The sequence below is a fragment of the Manis javanica genome, chromosome 13 (assembly GCF_040802235.1).
Source record: "Manis javanica isolate MJ-LG chromosome 13, MJ_LKY, whole genome shotgun sequence".
NCBI lineage: Eukaryota > Metazoa > Chordata > Mammalia > Pholidota > Manidae > Manis > Manis javanica.
The window spans coordinates 63,175,197-63,198,588 of NC_133168.1; the positions used below are offsets into that span (position 1 = coordinate 63,175,197).

General features: G+C 36.4%; 1 protein-coding gene across 2 annotated transcripts in view; it reads right to left on the reverse strand.

Moving 5' to 3' along the window:
* The window catches only part of SHPRH (SNF2 histone linker PHD RING helicase), a 76,098-nt gene extending 54,006 nt beyond the window's left edge, over nt 1-22,092 (reverse strand). Inside the window, exons 1-12 of one of the 2 annotated variants that reach the window (XM_073219714.1) lie at nt 21,882-22,092; nt 21,502-21,609; nt 17,472-18,129; nt 15,131-15,260; nt 13,084-13,305; nt 10,538-10,616; nt 9,937-10,087; nt 8,618-8,726; nt 7,727-7,983; nt 5,792-6,448; nt 4,269-4,520; nt 3,398-3,476 (exon numbers count right to left, since the gene is read on the reverse strand). In XM_073219714.1, the coding sequence (XP_073075815.1) occupies nt 3,398-3,476; nt 4,269-4,520; nt 5,792-6,448; nt 7,727-7,983; nt 8,618-8,726; nt 9,937-10,087; nt 10,538-10,616; nt 13,084-13,305; nt 15,131-15,260; nt 17,472-18,098 (2,563 nt within the window). In that variant the 5' untranslated portion in view covers nt 18,099-18,129; nt 21,502-21,609; nt 21,882-22,092. The remainder of the gene's footprint in view (nt 1-3,397; nt 3,477-4,268; nt 4,521-5,791; nt 6,449-7,726; nt 7,984-8,617; nt 8,727-9,936; nt 10,088-10,537; nt 10,617-13,083; nt 13,306-15,130; nt 15,261-17,471; nt 18,130-21,501; nt 21,610-21,881) is intronic. The other variant, XM_073219715.1, reaches the window with a different exon arrangement.
* Between the last annotated feature and the right edge of the window lie 1,300 nt (nt 22,093-23,392).

Sequence of the window (23,392 nt, forward strand, 5' to 3'; positions counted from 1 at the left end):
TATTGTAGCAAACCTATTGGTAGTCTACTATTCACACTTGCCATTCTCCACCTTGCAACTAGCATATTTTGAAACATAAATCTAACCACAATCAGGTCAGAGACCTTGTCTAGTTTCCTATTGTACTTAACAAAGAATGAATGAGCCAATAGAAAAATGTACCACAAAGTACTTATGCTATTTGACATCAACACTTTCAAACAAACTAAAACAAATAAATACATAAACAGAAAATAAAACAACAAAAGCAGGAGTGGAATCAGCTACCATTCACTTAATATTAATATCTTCCAAGTATTGTGCTAAATGTTTTACATACATTATTATTAACTTTAAAATGTCTTATTTTACAAATAAGGAAAATAGGATTTGAATGTTTCGCAATTTATTTATGGACATACAACTAAGTAAGGATAAGTGAACCAAGATTTATATATCCCTCAAAGCCAATGCTTTGTATGCTATACAAACAAGTATAATATATGGACATAGAGGGATGGGAGGAGAAGGCAATGTTCTTGACTATTTGACCTTCCAGGTAGACTGACATTTCAGCCTGCCCACAGAAACATAGTAAAGGCCTGGCAATTACAAAATAAAAACATCCAAGCCTTATTTCCTTGCTTAACAAGTTGCAAACCTGGGATTCACAAGGATCTTTGGTTGTTGCTAATGAATGCATCATCAAATCTGATTTATCTCTGTCTAGCACAGTGGTTCTCAAATGAAGTGGAGGTGGAAGGGTATAATTTTGTGCCCCCCAGGGGACATCTGGCAATGTCTGGAAACATCTGTGGGTGTCACAAGTGCAGCAGTGCTACCAGCACCTAGGAGGAAGAAGCTAAATATCCTAAATGCACAGGGCAGCTCCAACAAAAAATTATTATTCAGCCCAAAATGTCAATGGGGCCAAGACTGAGAAGCCCTGGTTTAATACAAAATAAAACAATGAGAGACTTCCACTTTCAAATACAACATACTAAGTCATGGCAGGTTAACAGTCCCACTGAATCAACTACAAGAAAATAAATACACTGCACGAGTCATACTATTAAAGACATCAGAGACTTATGGGAGCAAAGAAGAAAAGATAAACTAAAATTACACAGAAGTTGGAAAAGCTTTAATCAGGTAACTTGGGCATGAGGAAACTTCAGTGTGAGATTACTTCAATTATGGAAATGGATTCATGGGTATACACATATGTCAAAAGTTCACAAATTTTACATTTTAAATATTTAGTTTTATTATATGTAATTTACACCTTAATAAAGCTGTTTTGGTTTTTTTTTGAGAGGGTATCTCTCATATTTATTGATCAAATGGTTGTTAACAACAATAAAATTCTGTACAGGGGGGGTCAATGCTCAATGCACAATCATTAATCCATCTCAAGCCTAATTCTCGTCAGTCTCCAATCTTCTGAAGCATAGCGAACAAGTTCTTACATGGTGAACGAATTCTTACATAGTGAATAAATTCTTAAATGGTGAACAGTACAAGGGCATTCATCACAGAAACTTTCGGTTTTGATCACGCATTATGAACTATAAACAATCAGGTCAAATATGAATATTTGTTTGATTTTTATACTTGATTTATATGTGGATCCCACATTTCTCCCTTTATTATTATTATTATTTTTATTTTTAATAAAATGCTGAAGTGGTAGGTAGATGCAAGATAAAGGTAGAAAACATAGTTTAGTGCTTTAAGAGGGCAAATGTAGATGATCAGGTGTGTGCCTATAGGCTAAGTATTAATCCAAGCTAGACAAGGGCAGCAAAACATCCACGGATGCAGCAGAAGATTTGTCTCAGAACAGGGGGGGTGAAGTTCTGAGCCTCACCTCTGTTGATCCCCAATTTCTCACCTGATGGCCCCCCTGCAACTGTGCCTGTCTTAGGTTGTTCCTCCATTGAGGAATCTTACCCGTCTCTGGCTAACCAGTCATCTTCCGGGGCCATACAGGGAAATGTAAAGTTGGTAAGTGAGAGAGAAGCCATATTGTTTGAAAAGGTTAGCTTTTTACTTCTTTGCAGATTTATGCCCTGTGGCTTCTATGCCCAGCACTTGTCTCAAGGTATCTTTACCACCTGGAGGAATTATGATACTCGGTAAATTCGATATGAGGCACGAATTCTATTTAAGGGTTAATAAAGCTGTTTTTAAAAAAAATAAAGAATTAAGAGCTCAACCCACCTGCCAATATCTTACATATCCAAAATGCTCATATTCTTTCAACATTAAAATTAGAAAAAAGTAACTGATGGTCATTTTCTTTTTTTTTGTATCTTCTCAGAGCATTTCTGAGCTAAAGAGATCCTTAGTAATACCTAAATATACACAGTTTGGGCAGTTCCCAAATTTAACAGTGTGCCACTAAATTTGCTCTTTTAATTAGCCTGGTATTACCCTATAAATATATCTTCATGTAACTTAACTAAAATTAGGCAAATATTTAAGTATACTTAAAAAATCTTTTCAGAAAATATTTTTCCCTACAAAAATAAATATTGAAAAAAATGAGCTTTTCAGGCCACAGCAATGGATGCTGACATTTTTATTTTAGCAGAGTGGTAATTATCCTGCTGAAAACAAACGATATATAAAAACTTGAATTTTCAAAAAGATGAGTCTTGAGGATGACTATTTGCCACAGGACTCCAAGGATATTCATATTTTATAATTAACATACATTTTAATTCAGGTTTTCATGAAATTGATTACATAAAAAACACTTAAACTTTGTTTCAGGTATTTACAACTTGAATAAAAGTTTAATAAATACAATATCTGCTCTATGGAAAAAGTAAGTTATATGAATGAGGTGAACACATATATGTATGTGTGACAGGGAGGGGAGAACCAGACACTCTAAATGTCTAAGAGGAGGAGGGGTTGAAGGAATAATGGTGTAAGTACACAGGGTGACACTATTAGCTATTAATATTTTATAACTTTTATAATTACTAAAATTATGGTCCCACAGTATGAATTCAGTCAATGAATACTGCAGGCCTGATTTTTATAGACATAGCCAATTGACATGAATTCCTTTTTCTTTTTTCTCCTTGTCAGGTTCTATTTTCTATCTACCACTTTGAAACAGTGAGTTCAATTCAAATCCAATCTACCTGTTTAGGCAGGCACGATAACCGTTCAACATAGGACACAGGATTAGTTACTCATATAATCTGTTCTCACAGATACAAACAAAAATCACCTGATTCCATTTAAAAAGATGAATGCCAGAAACTATTAGGAGTCAAGTGTAAATATATGTATAATCACTTAAAATAAGTACTTCAGTAAAAGGTTAAATATAACAATACTTTTTCTTCAGAAAACTTAAGCTTTTAGAGGATATGCAATACGTGAGGAAACCATGTATTACCGTCCAATCCTCTCTGCACTGGAGTGCCACTGATGCACCAGCGATTAATCCCTCTCAAGCGTTGAGCCATTTCTGCAGCCTAATGAAAGAAAAATATGAAATAAAAAAGAATATACAGAAAACCAGGAATATGTTTGCTTATGAAAATAGCCCATGAAAAGCTATGCTTCAGGTCAGATGTATTTATTCTTATATATGGTTATCACACACAATGTTGAACGGCATATTCAATGGGACTCCAGTACAGTGGCTCTTGTTAGCAGGAGGCTGCTCCTCTTTGCCCACCCCCTACGCCCCACAAAGAGGAAAAGGTACGTCCTGAAAAGGTCCCCTAAATGACTGCCCACTGCATCGTTCAGATGTGAACCACTGTACTAATAGACATGATTCATAAACTCAATTCTGGTTACAAACTGGCTGAAGAAGACAGAATAAAGCAATATGACAACGAAAGGCTGAATCAAAATTCTATCTTCTAAAGTGGTACTTTCTGTTACCATTTGGTCTCTCTGATAAAAAACTACCAAAGTCCACTTGGCCCAAAGCTATCAGAGCCTATGTGACAAGTTTTCCGTTTAGCAGAAATGCTTATAGAAGTCCTTAGTTTACTTTGATTTGCATCTTATTCAAATACACATGGGCACTGCACATAGAGCAATGATTCTGAGTACCAAAGTAATTTTTAAGAGTTATGCAGTTCAAAGTACCAAAGAAAAGCAAACATGGAGTATTTAACAGGAAACTTTTGGTCAACATCAATGCTGTGGGTTAACTATACTTAAATTATTAAATTTTTTTCTGGACAGCTTCCCCCAATGCGTCTCCTCTTTTGTCTTTATCAACCCTCAAAAGATGCTGCAGAAATTCTCACTTTTATGGCAGGACATTCAACCATCTGAGCTTCATCAAGGCAGATCCTCCACCATTCCACGGCTACGAGTGGACTGGGAATAGCCATATAGCGCTTCTGGTTCCGTAGCCAATGCCCATCCTCACTACTGCTGTGTGGGATATCTGCATAGTTTAGTTCTGAACGAAGGACATCATAGGTAATGATAACTATATCCTGTTCTGCCAAAAACTGAGGTTGTAAAAAGCCATCTTTTTTCACTCCTTGATATACCTAGGAAATAATCGGCACAGACAGTTACTGCAGAGAGGCTCACAATTGAAACATTCCTTCAGTTGTAACCTTAACGGAGCCCTTTCTATCTGTTTAGGACCAAACATGCTATGAGATGCATCCCATACCTTTCTGGAGAAGGACACATTTTAGCATGGAAGACTAATAACATAAGCAATGTGAAAGGAAATGTAACAGAGGTAAATGTGGCAGCGGGAAGACCAATTCTATGGTGAGAAGGTAAACTTTGTGGAGTTAAAATGTGAGGTGGATCTTAAAGAACATTTAGGAGTTCTCAGAGGTTTTGGAGAAAAGGGGAAAATGACTTACAGGTAGGTAGGTAGATGGAATCAATAGCAGATGCAAAAGCATATTGGTATGAAGAAGTAGAACAGTAAGAGTTATTTACTGAATGCCTCTTATATTTTGGACACTGTGCTATATACTTTACTTCTGTCTTTAACAACAACCCCGTTAGTAGTTGTCACTCCAATCCCATACAAAAGAAACATGAAATGATTTGCGTAGAGCAAAGATTCAAACCTAGTTTATCTGCCCCAGAGAACAGAGGTCCTCAATGACAGAGAAGGTGTTTTACTTACTACTCTATTCTCTATGACTATGCTAGTGACTGAAATATAGAAAACCTTCAATAACATTTGCAATGGAAAGGAAGAAAAGAACAAAGGGAGTGAAGAATACTAACTAATATTAAATGACTGTGTACCACATGCCAGCACTTCAGCAAACCATTTCATTGTTGTAAGTCTGTGGGTGGGTGGGGGGAACTATTTTCAGAACTTAGCATGGTTCCTGGCACACAACAGGTTTAACATTTATTTGCTGACTTGAGTACATTCTTATTTTACAGATAAGGTAACTGAAGCTTCAGAGGACTACTCTGGAGCTAAGAGCTGGCAGATGAGACAAAAAGTGACTCTAACACAATGCTGCCTTTGGATGGCATCTTTGAGATTTTAAATGCTTACATAAAGGCTTTTTCATATACAGGATAAACAATTTCTTAAAAAATTTTCACATCTTTCCACCCCAAGTGCTTAACTACTAAAGCTCTGATGTCAGAAAAATTCATCCTACTGTACTATTTCTTATTCTCAATTTCCTCTTAAAGTTCTGATTCAGTATTTTATTACCTCATAAAATTAATTTTTGGTACAAACAACAAAGTAACCAAAATTATATAAAAACTATCATGAAGAAGCAAAAGTTTACATTTTCTTATCCCTTTAAAGAGTCCAAACTTGCCTTACCAATACACGAAGAGATGATGACCTCACGTGTTTCCTGATTTCATCTATCCATTGATGACAGATGCAGCTGGGAGAGATGATCAGAGTTGCTCTTGATGATACTGGCTCCATTGCAACCAAGCAGTGGGGGCAATAAAAAGGCTTAATCTTCAGATTCTTCTCTTCATAATTCACACATTTTGCATGTTGCCACAGGTGGCATTTCAGGCACTGAACACGCAGCTTATGGTCTCGCTGGTCAGGTTCACCACATATGCACTCAAAGCGATAATCAGAGGAATTAAAAGGACTCATGATATTAGCATGTGGCACACTGCCACCAACAGGGTGTGAAGACCCACCTTGGCCCTCTGTTGCATGTTCTTGATTCACTTCAAAGATATATGTGCTTTCAGATATGGTAACATCAGTAATTCCAGAGTCACTGGTAGCTGGACAGTGATTTTGTGAATTGAGATCTATGTTAGGCTGACTTTTTCTCCTTTTTGCAGGGGGAACAAGATTTTTCCTCAATTTACTACGATTTTTCTTGGGCTTATAGTAATAATAAGGATCATCATCATCATCAGAAGAGTCTGAGGGGAAGTATTCAGAATCTGTGTCTTTGCTTCCTGATTTTCTGGATTCTTTTTGAATTTTCCTTGGACTACCTAATGCCTATGAAAAATATTAATTAATTTACTTCAACATAGTTATATTTCTGGTATTAAATCTCAACTCTATGTGCTTTGTATAACAATCCAGTAGCCAGTTTTTGCTACCCTTTTCCCTAAGGAGAATCACTGCTCATCAGTGGCTTTCAAATTGCCCTCTATAAAAACCCTCCCTATAGCCTGCTGCTCCAAAAGAAAAGGAAGGCTCTACAACTGTAGAAGTAAGATTTGGAGAACAAAAATTAGGAAGATAAAGCAAGGTGCTAATGCTTTGGTATCAACCTACTGTAACTGACAGTCTGTTTAAATCAGTAAGAGCAGTGTAGTTGATTCGTGAACAATGTGAGGGTTGGGATACTGACTCCCTGTGCAGTTGAAAATCTAAGTATAACTTCTCACTCCCCTAAAACTTAACTAATAGGCTACCGTTGGTTGACTAACACATATTTTGTATGTTCCACGTATTACATACTATATTCCTACAACAAAGCAATCTAGAGAAGGGAACATGTTTTTTCAAATTGTTGCAAATCTTCAAAACATTTTCCAATATATTTACTAAAAAAAGTTCATGCGTACGTAGACCCTTGTTATTCAAACCCATGTTGTTCAAGGTATTTTGTAGTTTATAATAAATAAATATATAAACTAGGACAATTATAAAAATACCAATTGCTGAAATACAACATTTAAAGAAAGTGAATCTACTAGTTCCTGCAATTAGCAAAAAAATTTCTTTTTTCTTTCTTCTTTTTATCTGTGTCCCCCTCCTGCAGTTATAAACTGAATGCCAGTTCTGTGCCAGACACAGTGTTTGAATCTGGGGATACAAATATGTATGCCCTGATCTCAAAGGGGTCTGTTGGAAAGGAGAGAACAGTAAAAATAAGACGATGCCATAGGAATGTCTATGTAGTAGAGAGGGGCTGTGAGGAGGTACCTATGGCAATAGCTCATCCAAGTGATGTCAGAGCCAAGGTTGAACAGAGGAGTTAGGGCACTTAACATGGAAGGAATGGCATTAATGGAGGGAGATTTTCTTCTTTTGGTGAGAGAAGGGTTACTAAAAGCACAGAAGTTCATTGCAGTCTTCTACCCTGGATGGAGAAAAATATGTTATAGATTCCCTATTCTAGGAAAGCAACTTTTTATATGCCATTTCTTTCACAGTAGACAAGCTGGTCAATCCACTTTGACTTGTCCTTCAGTGTTAAGGTGAGATCTTTCAGCTCATTTGGGAGGGCATCACATATGTATAGGTACTTAATAAATGCTCTGTTACCTGCTTTTTTGCTTTATCAGACACATTCTCTTCCTTATAATTCTTCCCCAATGTAAAAGTTCCAGAAAAACCATGGCCTTTGATCCGTTTCACAAGACCTTCAAAAATTAAACACTTCAGCATTCGTTTCAGAAGACTTCTGTTCCGGTGAACATCATACCTATATACAGAACTGACATACTTATAGATGGAAAGCATGGAAACACCTTTTTTCCCATTCATTTCTTTCACAGCTGTCAGGATCATCACACGTGTAGCTAAATACAAAAAGATAAGCTACTCAGTCACAGCAGTTAAAAGAAAATAAAATTCAGTAAATTTTAATGTGCACTTAGGACCAAAAAAAAAAATGAAACAAATCTACTAAAGATACATTGTCTGTACATCATCATTTTGAAGAATATGTAACAAAACTCTATTAACACACTAAGAAATAAATGACTGTAATGGAAATAATTTAAGGAAGAATTACCCATTAATTTGTTAATCTTACAAGACAACTATCATCTAAAATTATAAAAAAACTTATACACAGTAATCTATGTATAAGCTACCTATGTAAATGCTACCTTAGTAAGGGAAAACATTCACTTGCTAGCAGAATGTGAAGCAGCTATGCTTGAGAATAAAGAAAGTCTGGTTTAAACTGTACATTAAAGAAACTTAAACATAACAAATTGAGCAAGAACCAGCTAGACTGAGTCAACTGAAAGAAAAATCTTTACTTTTGTTAAGATAATATGGCTTGTAATTGAATCCACTTACGTGAAGTATAAACAACTATAAAACCAATTACTCATACCAATTGAAAGATATCTCTATATAAGGATTTTAAGAATTAGAACAAAGATCACTGTAAAAAGTGTTTTCTTTAAGAGATTTCATACTTACGGGGACACTGAACTTTTTCTTTTGGTCTAAATTCCATATTTCGGGTTTCTGTGTTATTTACTTTTCCTCTAGAATAATGTGATGGAATGAAATAATTCACCATTTTTCCCTGATAGAAACAACATTCAGTAGTCACACAGTGTTTTGCTTTCACTGTTGTGAATTACTTACTAAATTAACCCTCCTTTGAATATAGTCAATGATTCTGTAACATTTTTCTACATTGATAGATAGTTACTGCACTAGAGGGGGTGAGGATTTAATAAATACTTTAATAAAAAAATTAACCCTCCTATTAAGGAAATGAAAGAGTTGTAAAAAATTATGAAAGGGTTAAATATGCTGTTCATATACACAAACCATGCTTTTTTTTATTTAAGGGTTTATAGCTAGCCATCACTTTTTAAAACTGAGTATTATCTTAAATTATCTAAATATTAAGAGTAGAACTTCTAAATTAATTTTTAAATATAGAATTAACCCACTGAATTTATAACAGCACCAAAAGTAACTTAGATTTAAAACAGCTAATAAGCAGAAAATCCCAAAAGGAAGTCACCAGATTGTTAAAACTGTACACTCCAATTCATTTTTCTACAAAGAGGTATTTTGGTTCCCTACTCAAAATACAAACTTGACCCTATCAAAAGATCACATAATCACCAAGGCTGTGAGAATGGTGGGCCCTACATGTAATTACAGTTATACCCTTAAGCAGTGGTCTCATTTCTGCAAGATTTAATGTGCTGATTTTAGATTTCATTACTGGAAAATATGAGTTATAAGCTCTACTTGCCTCAGTTTTGTTATTGTTGTGTTTGTAAACTCTAGGATTTATTTTTCAACATGATGTATTTCAGAACAAAATATATTAGACTTAGGGTTCGTTTCACCTAGCAATCTAATTGCTAAGCTACTTATTTAACAAAGTTCTAATGATTAGATTCTAAGATTTACATATCAGAGATTTGTACAGGTTTTTAAAAATAGTCTAAAGAATATTTAGTGGTAATATGAAGACATGTAGGAGTGAGAGAACATTTGAGGAAGTAACAGGAGTCTCCTTAAGAGAGTTTATCAGCCAACGAGAAGGAAACTCAGTAAGTGGCAGCATACTCCTTTCCTAGTTGGCCAACAGCTTGTAAAAAAAACTCTGCCAGGTCACAAACATCCCATTCTCTGCGCCCACTTAAATCATTAGCTGCAGAGTAAACTGGAAGTGTTGACTTAAGTGCCAAGCAAATGTTCAACATATGATGCTTTCTTTGTTTGAGAACATATGTCCCCTGCTTTCCCAAGCCCTACAGCACTCCTCCTACCTCAGGAAGAGTGAGAGGATCTTGTTTGACATCTTGTCGAGTATGAGTCAGAATCAGAGCCAAAACCTCCACTGTCTTTCCAAGACCCATTTCATCTGCTAAGATTCCACCAAGCAACTGTGGCCCAGCATTTGGGTACTCACGCATAATGCTAAAGGAAAAAACAAGAAAGACACATCACAGGCATGCATGTAAAAATTATACTATTCCTGAAAAGAAATGGAAGAAATCCACAAAAATCTAAGTTTTTTGAAATTACATTTTGGGATGAAACAATTCAAATCCCTAGGTCATGACTATAAGAACTGTGATAATCAAAAAACTGCTTGAGCTGACAACTAAGACTACAGAGACAGGAGTGGTGCTGGTAAATACTCAACACTTTTTCCTCTTCTATAAATGAAAGAAGCATGTCTGCCTTCTTTGTGACCTTTATGAATCTGTGAATACCATATCTATCCTATCTATAAAAATGCCTATTAAGACTTTAAATTAGTAGTTCTTCTTGAGGTACTGCCAAGGCTAAAAACATATGCTACCAATCTTGTACAGGTTTTCATTGTATTTATTTTAATTTCAAGCATATAAAGTTTCACCTTACCAGCCAGTATATGGATTGTAGTAGAGTTTCAAACCCTCAGATGTAATAATCTCTCGCCATAAGAAGTGCAAGGCATTTTCTAAAGAAAAATATAATAGTAAGAACAAGTTTTGTCTGTTTTCCTCTCTGTCAGATAATCACATTAAAATAAGTTAACAGGATTCCCTGGGAAGTCACATACACATGAAAAAAAACTCGGATATTATTCTTTTATTTTCTTTTAATAATATTTTTCAGGTATTATTCTTTGCCTCCTTTTGTTTTGGTCACAAATATTTTCCACATAAGCAAATGATAAGACATAAAAACGAAGTATAGCAAATTACAAGGGATTAACAGGAAAGGAAAACTAATACATAGAGCTAACTCCTACCCAATAAAGGAAAGAAGCTTGTCTTTTATAAATCTCTCAAAAAGTTGCCGTAAGTTTTTAAATAACTTAACAGACATATGCTAGCAGACAAATACATTAACCCAAATAAGGTTAATATGGGTCTGAGAGTGGGAGGAAAGTCACTGAGAAAAAAACATCTAGTACTTTAACACATAAGTACTAAATTTGTTCAAACTGTATTTTCCACTTTCCCTTAATATTTTAAGTTGTTTAAACCAATTGCCAAATAGGAAGTATGTCTTTACTAATCAGAGAAACAGCAAATTATCTTTTGTTGCCTTCTTTAGGGATTAATGGATGCAGTAGTTATATAGGTACACAGAGTTTACAAAATGAAAAAAATAAAAAGTTTCAATTACGGGAACCAAAGAATTAGCTGACACATGGGATGTAATCAACAAAATCCAATCTATGGACAAGAAAGAATAAATTACTGATACATACAGAGTGAATGAATCTCAAAAACATTATGTTGAAAGAAGCTAACTCCTTCTACTCCCCCAACTATACATATTTTGGCATTCCATTTATTATTTCAAACACAGGCATAACTAATTTTTGGTGACAGTGGTTGCCTTCTTAAGGGGATGAAGAATAAATGACTGGGCCAAGAAGGAACTTTCTGAAGTGATGGAAATATTTTTGTCAGCATTCTATGATAGGATAATAGAAACAGGAAGAATTAACAGTTTACTTAGCCCAACATAACCAAAATATTACCATTTCAATATATGATCAATGAGATATTTTGCATCCCTTTTTGGGTACTGCTTGAAATCTGGTGTATATTTTAAATTTACAGCACATCATTTGGATAACCACATCTCAAATTTCAAGAGGCATGTGTGGCTTGTGGCTACTTTTGGGCAAGTCTAATTCTATGTCTTAGTTGGGCTGCTGGTTACATAGATGCATAGATTTGTCCAAACTTATCAAACTGTGCCCTTGAGATTTGTGCATTTTACTGTATGTAAGTTATACCTTAGTAAAAAAAAAATTACTTCATTTTGTAGAAAAAATCATCCAACCTGTGGGAAACTCTACAGAGCTAACAATTTTTTCAATACATAAATTTTAAGGAAAAAAACAGAATGAGACTGACAGTAAAGCCTATGGATTATAAGAAACTTAAGAGACAGCAACTAATTCTCAAGTATGGAGGTTATTTGGTTTCAGATTTAAACCAAGTGTAATAGAGAAACAGAAGGGGGAAAGGAGAGAGAGAGACACTGGTGATATTAAGGAATTACTGGATTTTAAAATTCATTATTATATATATATGTTTTAAAAAACCTTTGTATGTTAATGAAATAAACAGGACTATTAACAGATAAAGTGGTATGGTATGTGGAATTATTACTTCAAAATAAATCAGAGTATGGGAGGAGGAGGAGAAGTAGGAAGAAGTAACTGGTTACGAATTGATATTTATTTTTCAAAATAAGAAGTTTAAAAAATGGACTTTGTTGGATAAAGAGGTATAAACTGCAACTCATGGGAGAAATAAATCAGCGCTTATTCATCATTAAAATAAACCTACATAGGAAGAAAGACAAATAGGAACATTTCACTTCCTAGGATCATGTGAAAGTCTCATGCCCATCTCTTTTAAATATATTGATAAAGAAGTGGCATTAAGTGACTCCCCCAAATCTACTTCTTTCATGAAAACAATGATAATGTATTTTTATTTTGTGGAGTAAAGAAAATAATGCAAACATAGGAAAATTAGATTAGTCACATGTTAAGTCTTCCACCTTTTTGGCAATTTTGCTTTCTGTCACATTTACTGTCAAATTGTGAAGCCTCTTGAAGATGATTAGCAAGATTCCTATCTGATCAGGTTCTAAAGGCAACTTTTTGTTGGAAAGGCATGTAAAATATTTCTTGGTTTTTAAAAATTCCCATCAAAACAGACTTTACTTGGTGGGAAAAATCAGTTCCAAGTATTACAGGTGAGAGAACTCACAAAAGAACTTCCCTAGATTTCAATTTTGACAGATTTCTTAGGAAATAATTTTGCTTATAGTAACACCCATTCTATCCTATTTTTTCAATATGGTTTCTTTAATGTTCAATTTCCCCTCACCCTAACTATCTTTCACATAACCTCTCTGGCTAATCTGCCCCTCTGTAAGCATCTTATACTTGCCACCAGTAGGAACGCTTCTGCAAAAATGCTCTTGTTGTAGCATCCAACTGACGGCCTCTCTTTGGTATGGTCTCAACACAGGCATTAGCGCAGGATGCTGGACATCCACTTGGATGGACTGTGATTCTCGCTGACGTATTTGCTTCACAAACTGATAGAGCTTATCAATGTTTTGTCCCTCTGGCTCACTCTCTGAATCATCTTCATCCTCTTCCAACACATCTGTACACCCAACAACAAAGGTACTCTAAACAACTTGATCCACCTTGTGTAACTAAAAGCAATTCTATTCCAATAACATACCTTGTACTTTCCCAACTCTGGGGCTTGCTCAGTGTTTTGTGACTGAAAGGTCTTATCTTTAATTATTCACTGATCAAAAACCTACCCATCTATTCTTTAAGATAGCTCGACTGCTACTTGTTCCATGGAATTTTCTTGTTTTCCTTGGTTAGAATTAATGTTCCCCTCTGTTTTCATGTAATACTCTGATAATTTGGATATATCAATACATTGGAGTCTGTCTAGTAGTATAATCATTTATGTATATTCATCCCTTCTGCACTAAACTGTGATGCTCTTTGAGGGTAAAAGTCTGTATGTTTTATAGCTCCTCAGAGCAGCTGGCACATGATTTGCCCATTGTAGGTATTCAATAAAAATTTGAGAACTGAGTATCTTTTACAGTTTATAAAATGACAATTTATTTCACCTTTACATCTCAATATAAAAAGAATCTGTATGCAGACAATTTTTCTATGTCTAATAAGACAAGGGCTCCCATTCTATTTTATATGCTACAAAAGACAGCTGATAACATCAGCCACCAATTAGGAGATAAGTGCATAAGCCACTAATAAAAATTTACAAGAATATCATGTTCATTTGTTGAGCACAGCTCCCCTGTGGAAGAAGATTTGTAGCTATTATAACATTAAAAAAAATTCAAAATCTCTAACAAATTTATGAGCCACTTTTAGCTAATAATTTATTTCTGAACTGTTTCACAAAGGCTTATACACTAATAGGACATATCTCATATGCTCTAAAACAAAAATACTGTATAAGAAAAAAAGATAATTCACTTATCTCGATAAAAAATATGCCACGTAGGATTCTCAAAATTTTACAATTAATGTCTAATTATATGCTTGGTTATTTCAAACTGCTACTATAGCTACATAATCTAGTATTGATAACTAAATTAAAGTCTTCCTTTGAAAAATTCAACTAGTATTATCTTTACAAAGTGGAATAATGGATTCTAATCATAATAATTTAAAAAAACTTTAGATGTATTTAAAAGCATTCCTTCTAATTCTGAAACCAGAAAATTTCCTCCTTTTAAGTCTTTAACATACAAAATGATTTACTTTCATTAGTATTATGAAACTTTACAAAGAACGTACTAGAGAAACCACAGTCAAACTGATTTCCCAAAAAATACAGTATGAAAATACTGTACAATTTGCACCTGAAATAATTCTGACCCACCATGAGCAGAGATTGGAGAATCTGAGCTATTTTTCCAGTAGTGTTAATGGTCTGCGCCAAACCATCAACACTCCCACCTGGGAACTAATGGCAGACAATTGTGAAGTTGCAGTCCTGGCCACAGATGCCATGTCTTGCTAAGGACCAGTGGCAAGTTTACTGGTCTTTATGGGAAGCAGTCTCTTGAGATTATTTGTCAGACTGCAGAGGAGAGGTGGAATGAAGGCCAGCCAAGATGTTTGGCCATAACAAATAAAAGCACAGGAATAATGCAAAAATTCTAGTCAGCTCAGATTCTTTTAGATCTGAAGACTCTGTAAACATTTCTTAAGTGCTTACTATAAGCTAAGCACAGTATTAAGCAAATATAGACACAAATTATATTTGTGGGGGCATTTCAGATAAGTACAATTTTGTCATATGGTAGTTTTATGGAGCTTTTAGAAATTTATTATGGTTTTATTAGCTGCTTTTCTGGTTGTTATGTACAGGAGTTGGGGAAAACTCACAACTAATAGTTAATAGCAACTTTAAAGTTTACTTAAAAAATTACCTGGAATAATAAAATTGTACAACTTTTCCATCACTCTCTTCATGAGTTGATTGAACTTCTTCATTCTTGAATTTGTATCACTCAAAAAATCTAGTTTCACTAGGCCATCTTCCAAAAGATAAATTCCAACCTACAAGGAATTAATGGAAAAAAAGTTTTAATTATATTGTACCATTCTTAATGAGAAAATAAGAAAAACATTTTTTACCATTACCATTTTTAAAGGTATACACAGTATTTTATCAACAAACACTAAATATATGCCTACCAAATCACCCTCACATATTTTCACTTACATTAAGATTTATTTTACAAATGCAGTGCCTACTATATGCAATGCACCATTCAAGTTGCTAGAAAAAATACTTCCCTAGCTGAAACTCAACCTGGGACAATGTGATGAGAACACCAATTCTACCTATTATGTCAATAATTTCTAAACTTGATGAGCATCAGTATAATCGGTGAAGTTGGTTAAAAATGCAGATTCGCCCAGGAGATTCTGATGAACATGCAAGGATTGCTAAACACAGTTAGATTTGGGAATCCCTATTACGTGATCAAACACTAAAATATATAGGAAAACAGACCTTAACATTAGTTTACGGTAAAGCAATATAGTGTGAAGTTTTGCTGTCAGAACACTTTCATTTGAGGACTGGTGTTGTTACTTAGGAACTAAGTAAACAGGTTAAAAATAATTGATTTACTGTGACCCAAATGTTGTTATTTGCAAAATGGAGACCTTGCATGCAGTAGCCTGGATAATACAATTTAAAAATTCGCAATGGAACTTCATAAAAACTCAGTAACAGTTTCCCTTATTTCCCTGTATTACTATGGACTTGTTTCCCTAATCACTGAGATTCTCATAGTCTTTCACTAAAGAACAAAAATCCAACCAGGATTATACAGGAAAGAGTGGCAAAAAAATTACATTTTGTTATTATTTGTATTTTTCCTTGTGTTCACCCAGAGCTGATTTAATACAGCAGCAATAAATTTTTAAATACTGATAAAAATCAGGATCAGAGAAAATAGATCAAGACTTGGTATGTGGGGAAGGTGGAGAGAACACAGATATGCAAGTGATGAATTCTTGCAAAGTTGTTACCCCTGAGCCACAATTTTGGCTCACAATCAACACAGAGGGAATGCTTGCTTGGCTGCACTGTTTCACTGTCCAGGGAAGAATTACAATTTAAATCTTCTAAACTTCCTCCTTTCCTTCTGTCAATTCTGAAACTATAAATAGAGCTAATGATGTATGCTTTTCAATATGAGAAACGTACAAGATAGCTTTCAAATGAACAAAGGTGAATTTAACATTTTAGAATTTATTTTCCTTTCAAGTTTTGGAATGAAGGCACATTCATCTGTTTCACAGTTTACAAAGGATTTACTTACATTATCTCACCTGACTCATATAACTGTATGAGGTAAAAAGAATGGGTATTATTTACATTTCATCAGAAAGAAGCTGAGATCAGAGCATTTAAATCATTCAAATAAAGTTACTTCACTAGTGATTAGCAGAGCCTAAAATGGATTATCAATGGATTCATTCATTTACCAAAAATCTGCTCAGCACTAAGCACTTTACTAGGTAAAGATAAAAGACTCATAGTCCAGTGGGGGAGAAAGATCTACAATGTAACTACATTAAAAGTAGCCAAGGCCAAAAGAAACAAATGCATCAGGTATTACAGGAGAAGGGCATGTAACACCACCTATGGAGTTTAATGAACAGGAGTTATCAGGGAAAAGGAAGGGAACAATCCAGGCAGAGGGAACTGTGAGAGCAAAAGCAAAGATGCGAAAACATGGCAGGGAATGTGTAGGAAACAAATCAATCTGGAATTTTCACGACAAAGTAAAGACTGACAGATAAGACCAGAAAAGTAGACAAGGGACTATGAAAGGAGGGACTTATATGCCCAATTATACCTCATTTTGTAGGCAGTAAAGAACAGAATTCCAGTTACATTTCTATCATGCCATTCCAGAGACAGAGTAGATGAAGGAGTTGAAAAGGCAAGCAGGGGAATGGTTAAAGCATTCTACAGGAAGAGGACAAGGTAATGAGTACCAAAACAGGTCACTGAGAGTAGAGCCTGGGAGGAGGAATCAGAAAGGTCTCCTTGAAAAAGTACAGCCTGGAAATGATTAGCTCCAATATATACATTTCTTTTCTAGTTACTGAAAGCCCAAAATAAAGTGTACTTTGAAACTTAATAATGAGAGGCTTTTTGCTGGCTTTATAGACCTTCCTTTGAAATTAACTTTGAAATGGACTGCCCCATGCAGAAGACTCTGAAAAGACACCACAGAAATTGAATACCTTGATAATGTGATTTCCTTCTGGTTTCTGATAAAGTTTTATTCTTCTCTTCTTTTGCAGCCATCCCAGATCTTCGAACATTTCATCACTGAAGGATGATTTGACTCGAATACCCTTGTCACAAAGACAAGGTTTTTTTTGTTTCTCTACATCTTTGTATTTTGAATGAATATAGATCAGGAACTGATTGCTCGACTCTAAATTCGTAAGTGTAAAACTTCTTTCGGAAAAATTTTCAATTAAACTCTGTTCAGGAAGAAGCTGAAGAGTTAATTCTCCTAGTAATGCTTTCCAAGAATTATCAAAGTGATAGGGAGAAATCACAATATTTAGCTTTATAGACAAAGGGGTAGAAAGACCACCAGTATCTTCTTTATCGACTGAATTTGAGATGCTCTCTGCCTCTAAAAACCTTTTCTTATTTCTAGGAGACAATTCGTCCTTTAGATCATCATCTAGGATGATGGAGTGAGCAGAGGGAGAATGCAGACCAAGGCAGGGGAGCTCTTCGTCATCAGTCAAGGTGAGAGGCTCATTCCTTCTGTCCTCGTGCATATTCCAACAATGCTGCTGCCGCCTTTCCTCATCTGCTCTCACTGGCGGGGCACGTTTCCGCCGGCCGCTCATTGTCAAATTCTCCTGGTGGGTAACCTGAACTCTAGAACAATAAAACAAATTGAGAAATTTCTTACCTACCTAAGATCTACACCCTTCCCTGCTGACAGAATCTTTCCCTTATTTAGGATCACAGTGGCTTTGTGACTTAGAAGGATGGTTTCCTTGGTAGCCCAGGAGATTGTTTCAGTCCTGCAAGGTTGCCGCTAACTGCATGTGGCTATTTAACTTTGAATAAGTAGCACTAAATAATATTAAAAACAGCTTCTGAGTCTCATTAGTCACACTTCAGGCACTCAATAGCTATATGTAACTAATGGGTACTGTATTAGTGCAAACAAGAACATTCTCAAAACTGCAAAAAGTCTTATCACATAGTGCTCATCTGTCAATGATGAGAATTCCATTCCCTAAGCCACTGTTTGGTTTATGAATGTGCAGGTAATAGACTATAATCAGTATCTAACTATGGTTAACTATAAGCATCTTATCTCCTCTCTTATTTTGGAAGAATAATATGGGCTGGAACACTGAAATTTGGTTATCCTGCTGGAACTCTGGCAAGTTAGGCTCTATCAGCTTATCAGTTAACTATGGCCACAGATGTATAACATATCACCCCAAAGCTCAATGCTTTGAAACAGCAACCACATATTCTCATAGAGCTGCAGATTAGCTGAGGGTTGTCTAATCTAGCATAGGTTTCTGGAGGAACAGTTTGGCTCTGCTTAATGTAGTTCTCATTCTCCTTGTGGAACAGTGGAGCAGCCCACAGATGTTCTTACAGCCATGGCTGAGCTGTAAGAGTGTAAACTCAATCACACAGTACTTTTAAAGTGCTTGGTCATGGCAAAACCATCAAGGTCCCAAAGGCCAATGTCAAGAGGAGGGGCAACTATACTTCTTTAGTGGGTGGAATTGCTCATGGCAAAGAACATGGATATGAGGTAGGGGGTAGGGAGAGAACTGGGCTGGTTACTTATCTATCACACCAATCACAGTATTAATAACATGGTAATTATGAATCGCTAACTCTAAAAGCTCAAAAAAATGATTGGTTATAGAGCCTCACATCTGTCAAACAATATGGCACACAGGATAGAAGATTCTAATTCTAGCTCTGGTGCTTACTGTGTGACACTGGAATAGTTAACTTCACTGCCAGTGTTCTCATTTCTAGAAAGGGATGACAGCAGGATTGTGCTTAGAAATAAAGTAGGTACAATAGCATAGTAACAGAAATTTAGCACATATTCAGTCGTGGTAGTTGCTATTATTATCCTGAGAACACGAGAGACTGTATTCTACAATAACCAAACTTCAATGTGGCAGGACAGAGGATCATAGGTCTGTATGCCTCAAACTTGACTAAACATTAGAATCATTTGGGGGAACTTTTAAAAATCCTGATGCCTGGGTACTACCCCAGCCATTTAAACCAGAACTAAGCATATATTCATGATTTAAAAAAAAATGAAATCTTGTTTTGACTGACTCTTTTCCTAAGGAAGCTCTATCCAGGAATAACCTCCTGAACCAGAGATGATATTATTTGGTCAAAGCTAGTTATGACCATAATGTTAATTGGCCGCTAGTAAGTACTGGTAAAATTCTCTGTGTATCTAGCCATATTCTACATCCGTCTCTTGGCTTTCTTCATACCAAATGAATCCCATCTTTAATGGTTCTACTTCTTACTCCTTATCCTTAAATATCAGTGTTTGGATAAAACATGATTGTATGCAGTTTCTTATATGGACCATACTTTTACTGTTCTGCACGTAAACGTAAAAAGCATTTGCTTGAAATGCCTTTTCACACCTTTCTGCCTGTTGTCCCAATCTCCCCACTAAAACCTTCCATGACTGGGCATGCTGAGTTAGGGGTCTCTCCTCCTTGATCCCATCTGCTATGGTGTTTTTAATTGTTTGACTTTGAACTACTTGAAAGCTGGGCAGGAACAATATCTTATTCAGCATTGTATCCTCAATGCCAGGTCACTGCCAGGATGGAAATGATACACAAAAAAAGGTGAAGCAAAGATCTCGAACTCCCTAAACATCCTCCTCCTTTTTAAGGACCTAACATTACTTTACTCACATTTCTTTTAGGACAAGAGTCTCTTAACCATATTCTAGAAGACTATAGGTAATGTGAAACTATTCTTTACTCTTTCCAGCCAGAATGAGGCAGAGAAAACTAACCTGTATCTTTAACAGAAAACAAAGATAGGTTTCTAGAAAAATAAACATAAAATATTAAGTTACTAAGACAACTAGACAAATGAACATCAATTAAACATAAATTCAGATTTTCTCCCTCCCAATTATTACCCTCTCCACTAAAAGACACATACAAATCCTGAATTACAACAAATCTATGGTAGGCCTAGGTTTAGGGTATTAAAGGCAACAATGAGTACTGTATACACTTGCCACACTGCTATCCAAAGTAACGCACACAAGGTAAGCCCAGACATTACTGGAAGCTCAATGATTACTGATGACTGAAAAGCACTCAATGATCTAGCATGACCACAATCTTCTTCTGTAGTGATAAACTTCAACAGAAGTATATTCATCTACTGAACCCTAAAACAGAGGTTACATAAGTTTGAAAAATGCCCTATAAGCAGCAGTAATAGATTCTGCTTCCCCCAAATCTAATCAGCCTGAGCTTTTAATAAAAGATTTTTAAAAATAATTCTGTAAGTACTGTTCTTTTAGGTTGAGCAAAAGAGGATATGTAAAATAAATAGCGTCTTTCAAAAGTAATGTATTTTATTTTCAACTATCAGCTTTAATTAAAGTTTACAGGTTCTGCAAAACTCTAGGAAGCACAGATTATTCAGTATAGACACACTCAACCCACCACTGCTAACTACTATTCTGCCTCCAGCATAGTTACTGATCATAAATCAAGTAGTCTTTTTAGTGATAATACAGATGTGGATATTTCCATTCATGGGAGTTTCATCATTCTTGCTATCACCCAAGGGAATAATTAAAAATAGCTGTAATCACTTTAAAATTATTTTACTTTTTTCAGTTAAAGCCTCAAGTTAATTTAAATACCAGTAGAAAACATCAAACACCTAGGATTTCTACCTCGTGGCTAATGTTACTTAGAAATGTTACTTAGAAATGAGGCACAACCTTAATGGTCATTACTTAATAATTTTGTATGATTGACAGTGACCGTCAACCATCAGGTAACACATCTTAGTTATAAACCTGGCAAATACCATGGAATCAAAATGTACAACGTGCAAGGGAGGTTCTGAAGGCCACTGTTACTAATCCAAAGGTAACGAGAACTCAGACTAATTTAAAAGATTTGGCTTCTCCTTTTACTACATTATAACCCTGCGTATCGAAGCCAGGCAGTTGCCCACTTCTAGCTTCCAGGGGCTTACCTTAGCGCATGGCGATACCCACTCAGTTTACTTGCGACTCAAAAGCAGTTCCAGGAGCGTGAACAGGCTACCGCATGGCGGAGGAGCGCACCGATAGCCGCTCCGACGCTAGAACAAAATACGGCAGGCCTCAGCCTCCGGGGACGAGAGCGTCCTTTCCCACGGCCCCACATTCTCCCGAGGAGGCCCTAGCAGTCGAGAGGCCCGCACGTCTGGGATGGGAAAGGGTCAGGGAGGCTAGTGCTGCCGATTCCCGTCAGCCCTTCAGCATCTGGGGCTCCAGAATAACAGAGTCCTTCCTCCCCAGGGCTCCGTCTCCCTCCAGAAGTCTTCCACCCGCCAATCTCTGACCCCTGACCCTCCATCACCCAAGCGCCTACCTAAACTGGTTCTCAAGTTTCTTAAGAGGCTCTCTGCACCAGGACCGGGGGTCCTCTAAAGTCCCAGCAGGTCCCGAGAACGCCTTCGCCACCCATCCAACATACGCCTGAGGCCGCGCCTCAGGCTGGTTTGTGTTGGGGTTCCCTGGAGACGCAGAAAACAACAGCTCCTGACTACCGGGCGCGCTCTGGAACGTGGGGTCAAGATGAACGCGTACGTCGGGGCGCCCCGCCCGCCCCGCCCGCCCCGCCCCCTTTCTCCGTAGTGACTTCATAAATCTCTTCTGCGCAGGTCCATGCGGTTAAAGTCTCCTGAAGGCTACCGTTGGAGTCTCGCGATAGCTCTGCCCACGGCGTTAGCGATTACAGGATTGGTTAGAACCTCTAAGGACGAGGCGGGGCTCTAAGCAGATCTAGTGTGGGCGGGGCGGGGCGGGGCGGGGCTCTCTCCCCGAGGCTCTCCCTTCGGCTCACCCCTCGGCTCTCTCGTCATGAAACGAGTGATGGGGTCCTGAGTTTAATGAAAAGGCTGAAGAGATTTCTGCAAACGCGCCTTTTTTATTGCTTATAGGAAGCAGCCACTAATTAGGTACGGATGGAGAGTATTTCCCTCAAAAAAGTTATTTTAAAAGACTTTCCAGGGAAATGTGAGTAAAAATTTTAAGATGAAAGAAAAAACTACCTGTTTTGTTATGAAGCTGGCCTGCAAATGTTAGTCATTTTTCCTTTTCAGTGAGAGGTAGCTTTTTTCTCATGGAAATAGGCTTATGCTTAGTTAACTTTGGAGTAACTGAGAGACTTCAGGGCCAAAAGCTTAGAAAATAACCCCAAGGAAACATGGGGCATTCAATGACTAGTGAGTGCCTAATAAGGTCTCTCTATTGTGCTACGGTGGGGTGTCTCCGCCTGTATGATCACAGAAGCACAAAAGTAAGCTCTTGCCTAAGAAAACAGCAGTTGTAGTTGCAGACAGTCTAGAGTGGTCTATTTACTACTTAGAACAGAACGTCCTCACAGACCTTTCTGGTAGCTTGAAAGAAACCGTTGACAAGAACCAAACTCTGTAAAAATTCTATGGAAATCAGTTCCCTTATCCAAGGCTTAACGAGGCAAGTTGAAAAAGTAATGCTAATGCTGGAGCAGTGGGCAAGCAGTCTTTCTTCATTGGAGAACCAATTTTACTGAATACAAGATACAGTGGAAACTTTCTTTTGGAAGTGTAACTTCAAGCTCAGTATTTAAATGTACATTATGTTGTAAAGTTTAATAGTTTTATGTCACCTCACCAATGGAACAGAGAATTAAGCTCATAGTTTGAGTCCAACTGGTGCTAGGCAGAAATACCTTAAAATAAGCACAGCATCATTTCATTGTTTGCCTTGATTAGGGTAATTAATCTCTATAGACATAATTATTGTTATCCCTTGCAAAATATTAAACTACCGATCTAGTTGTAAGTATAAAGATATAATTTCAATACAGAGATGGAATTCTATACACTATCATTCAGT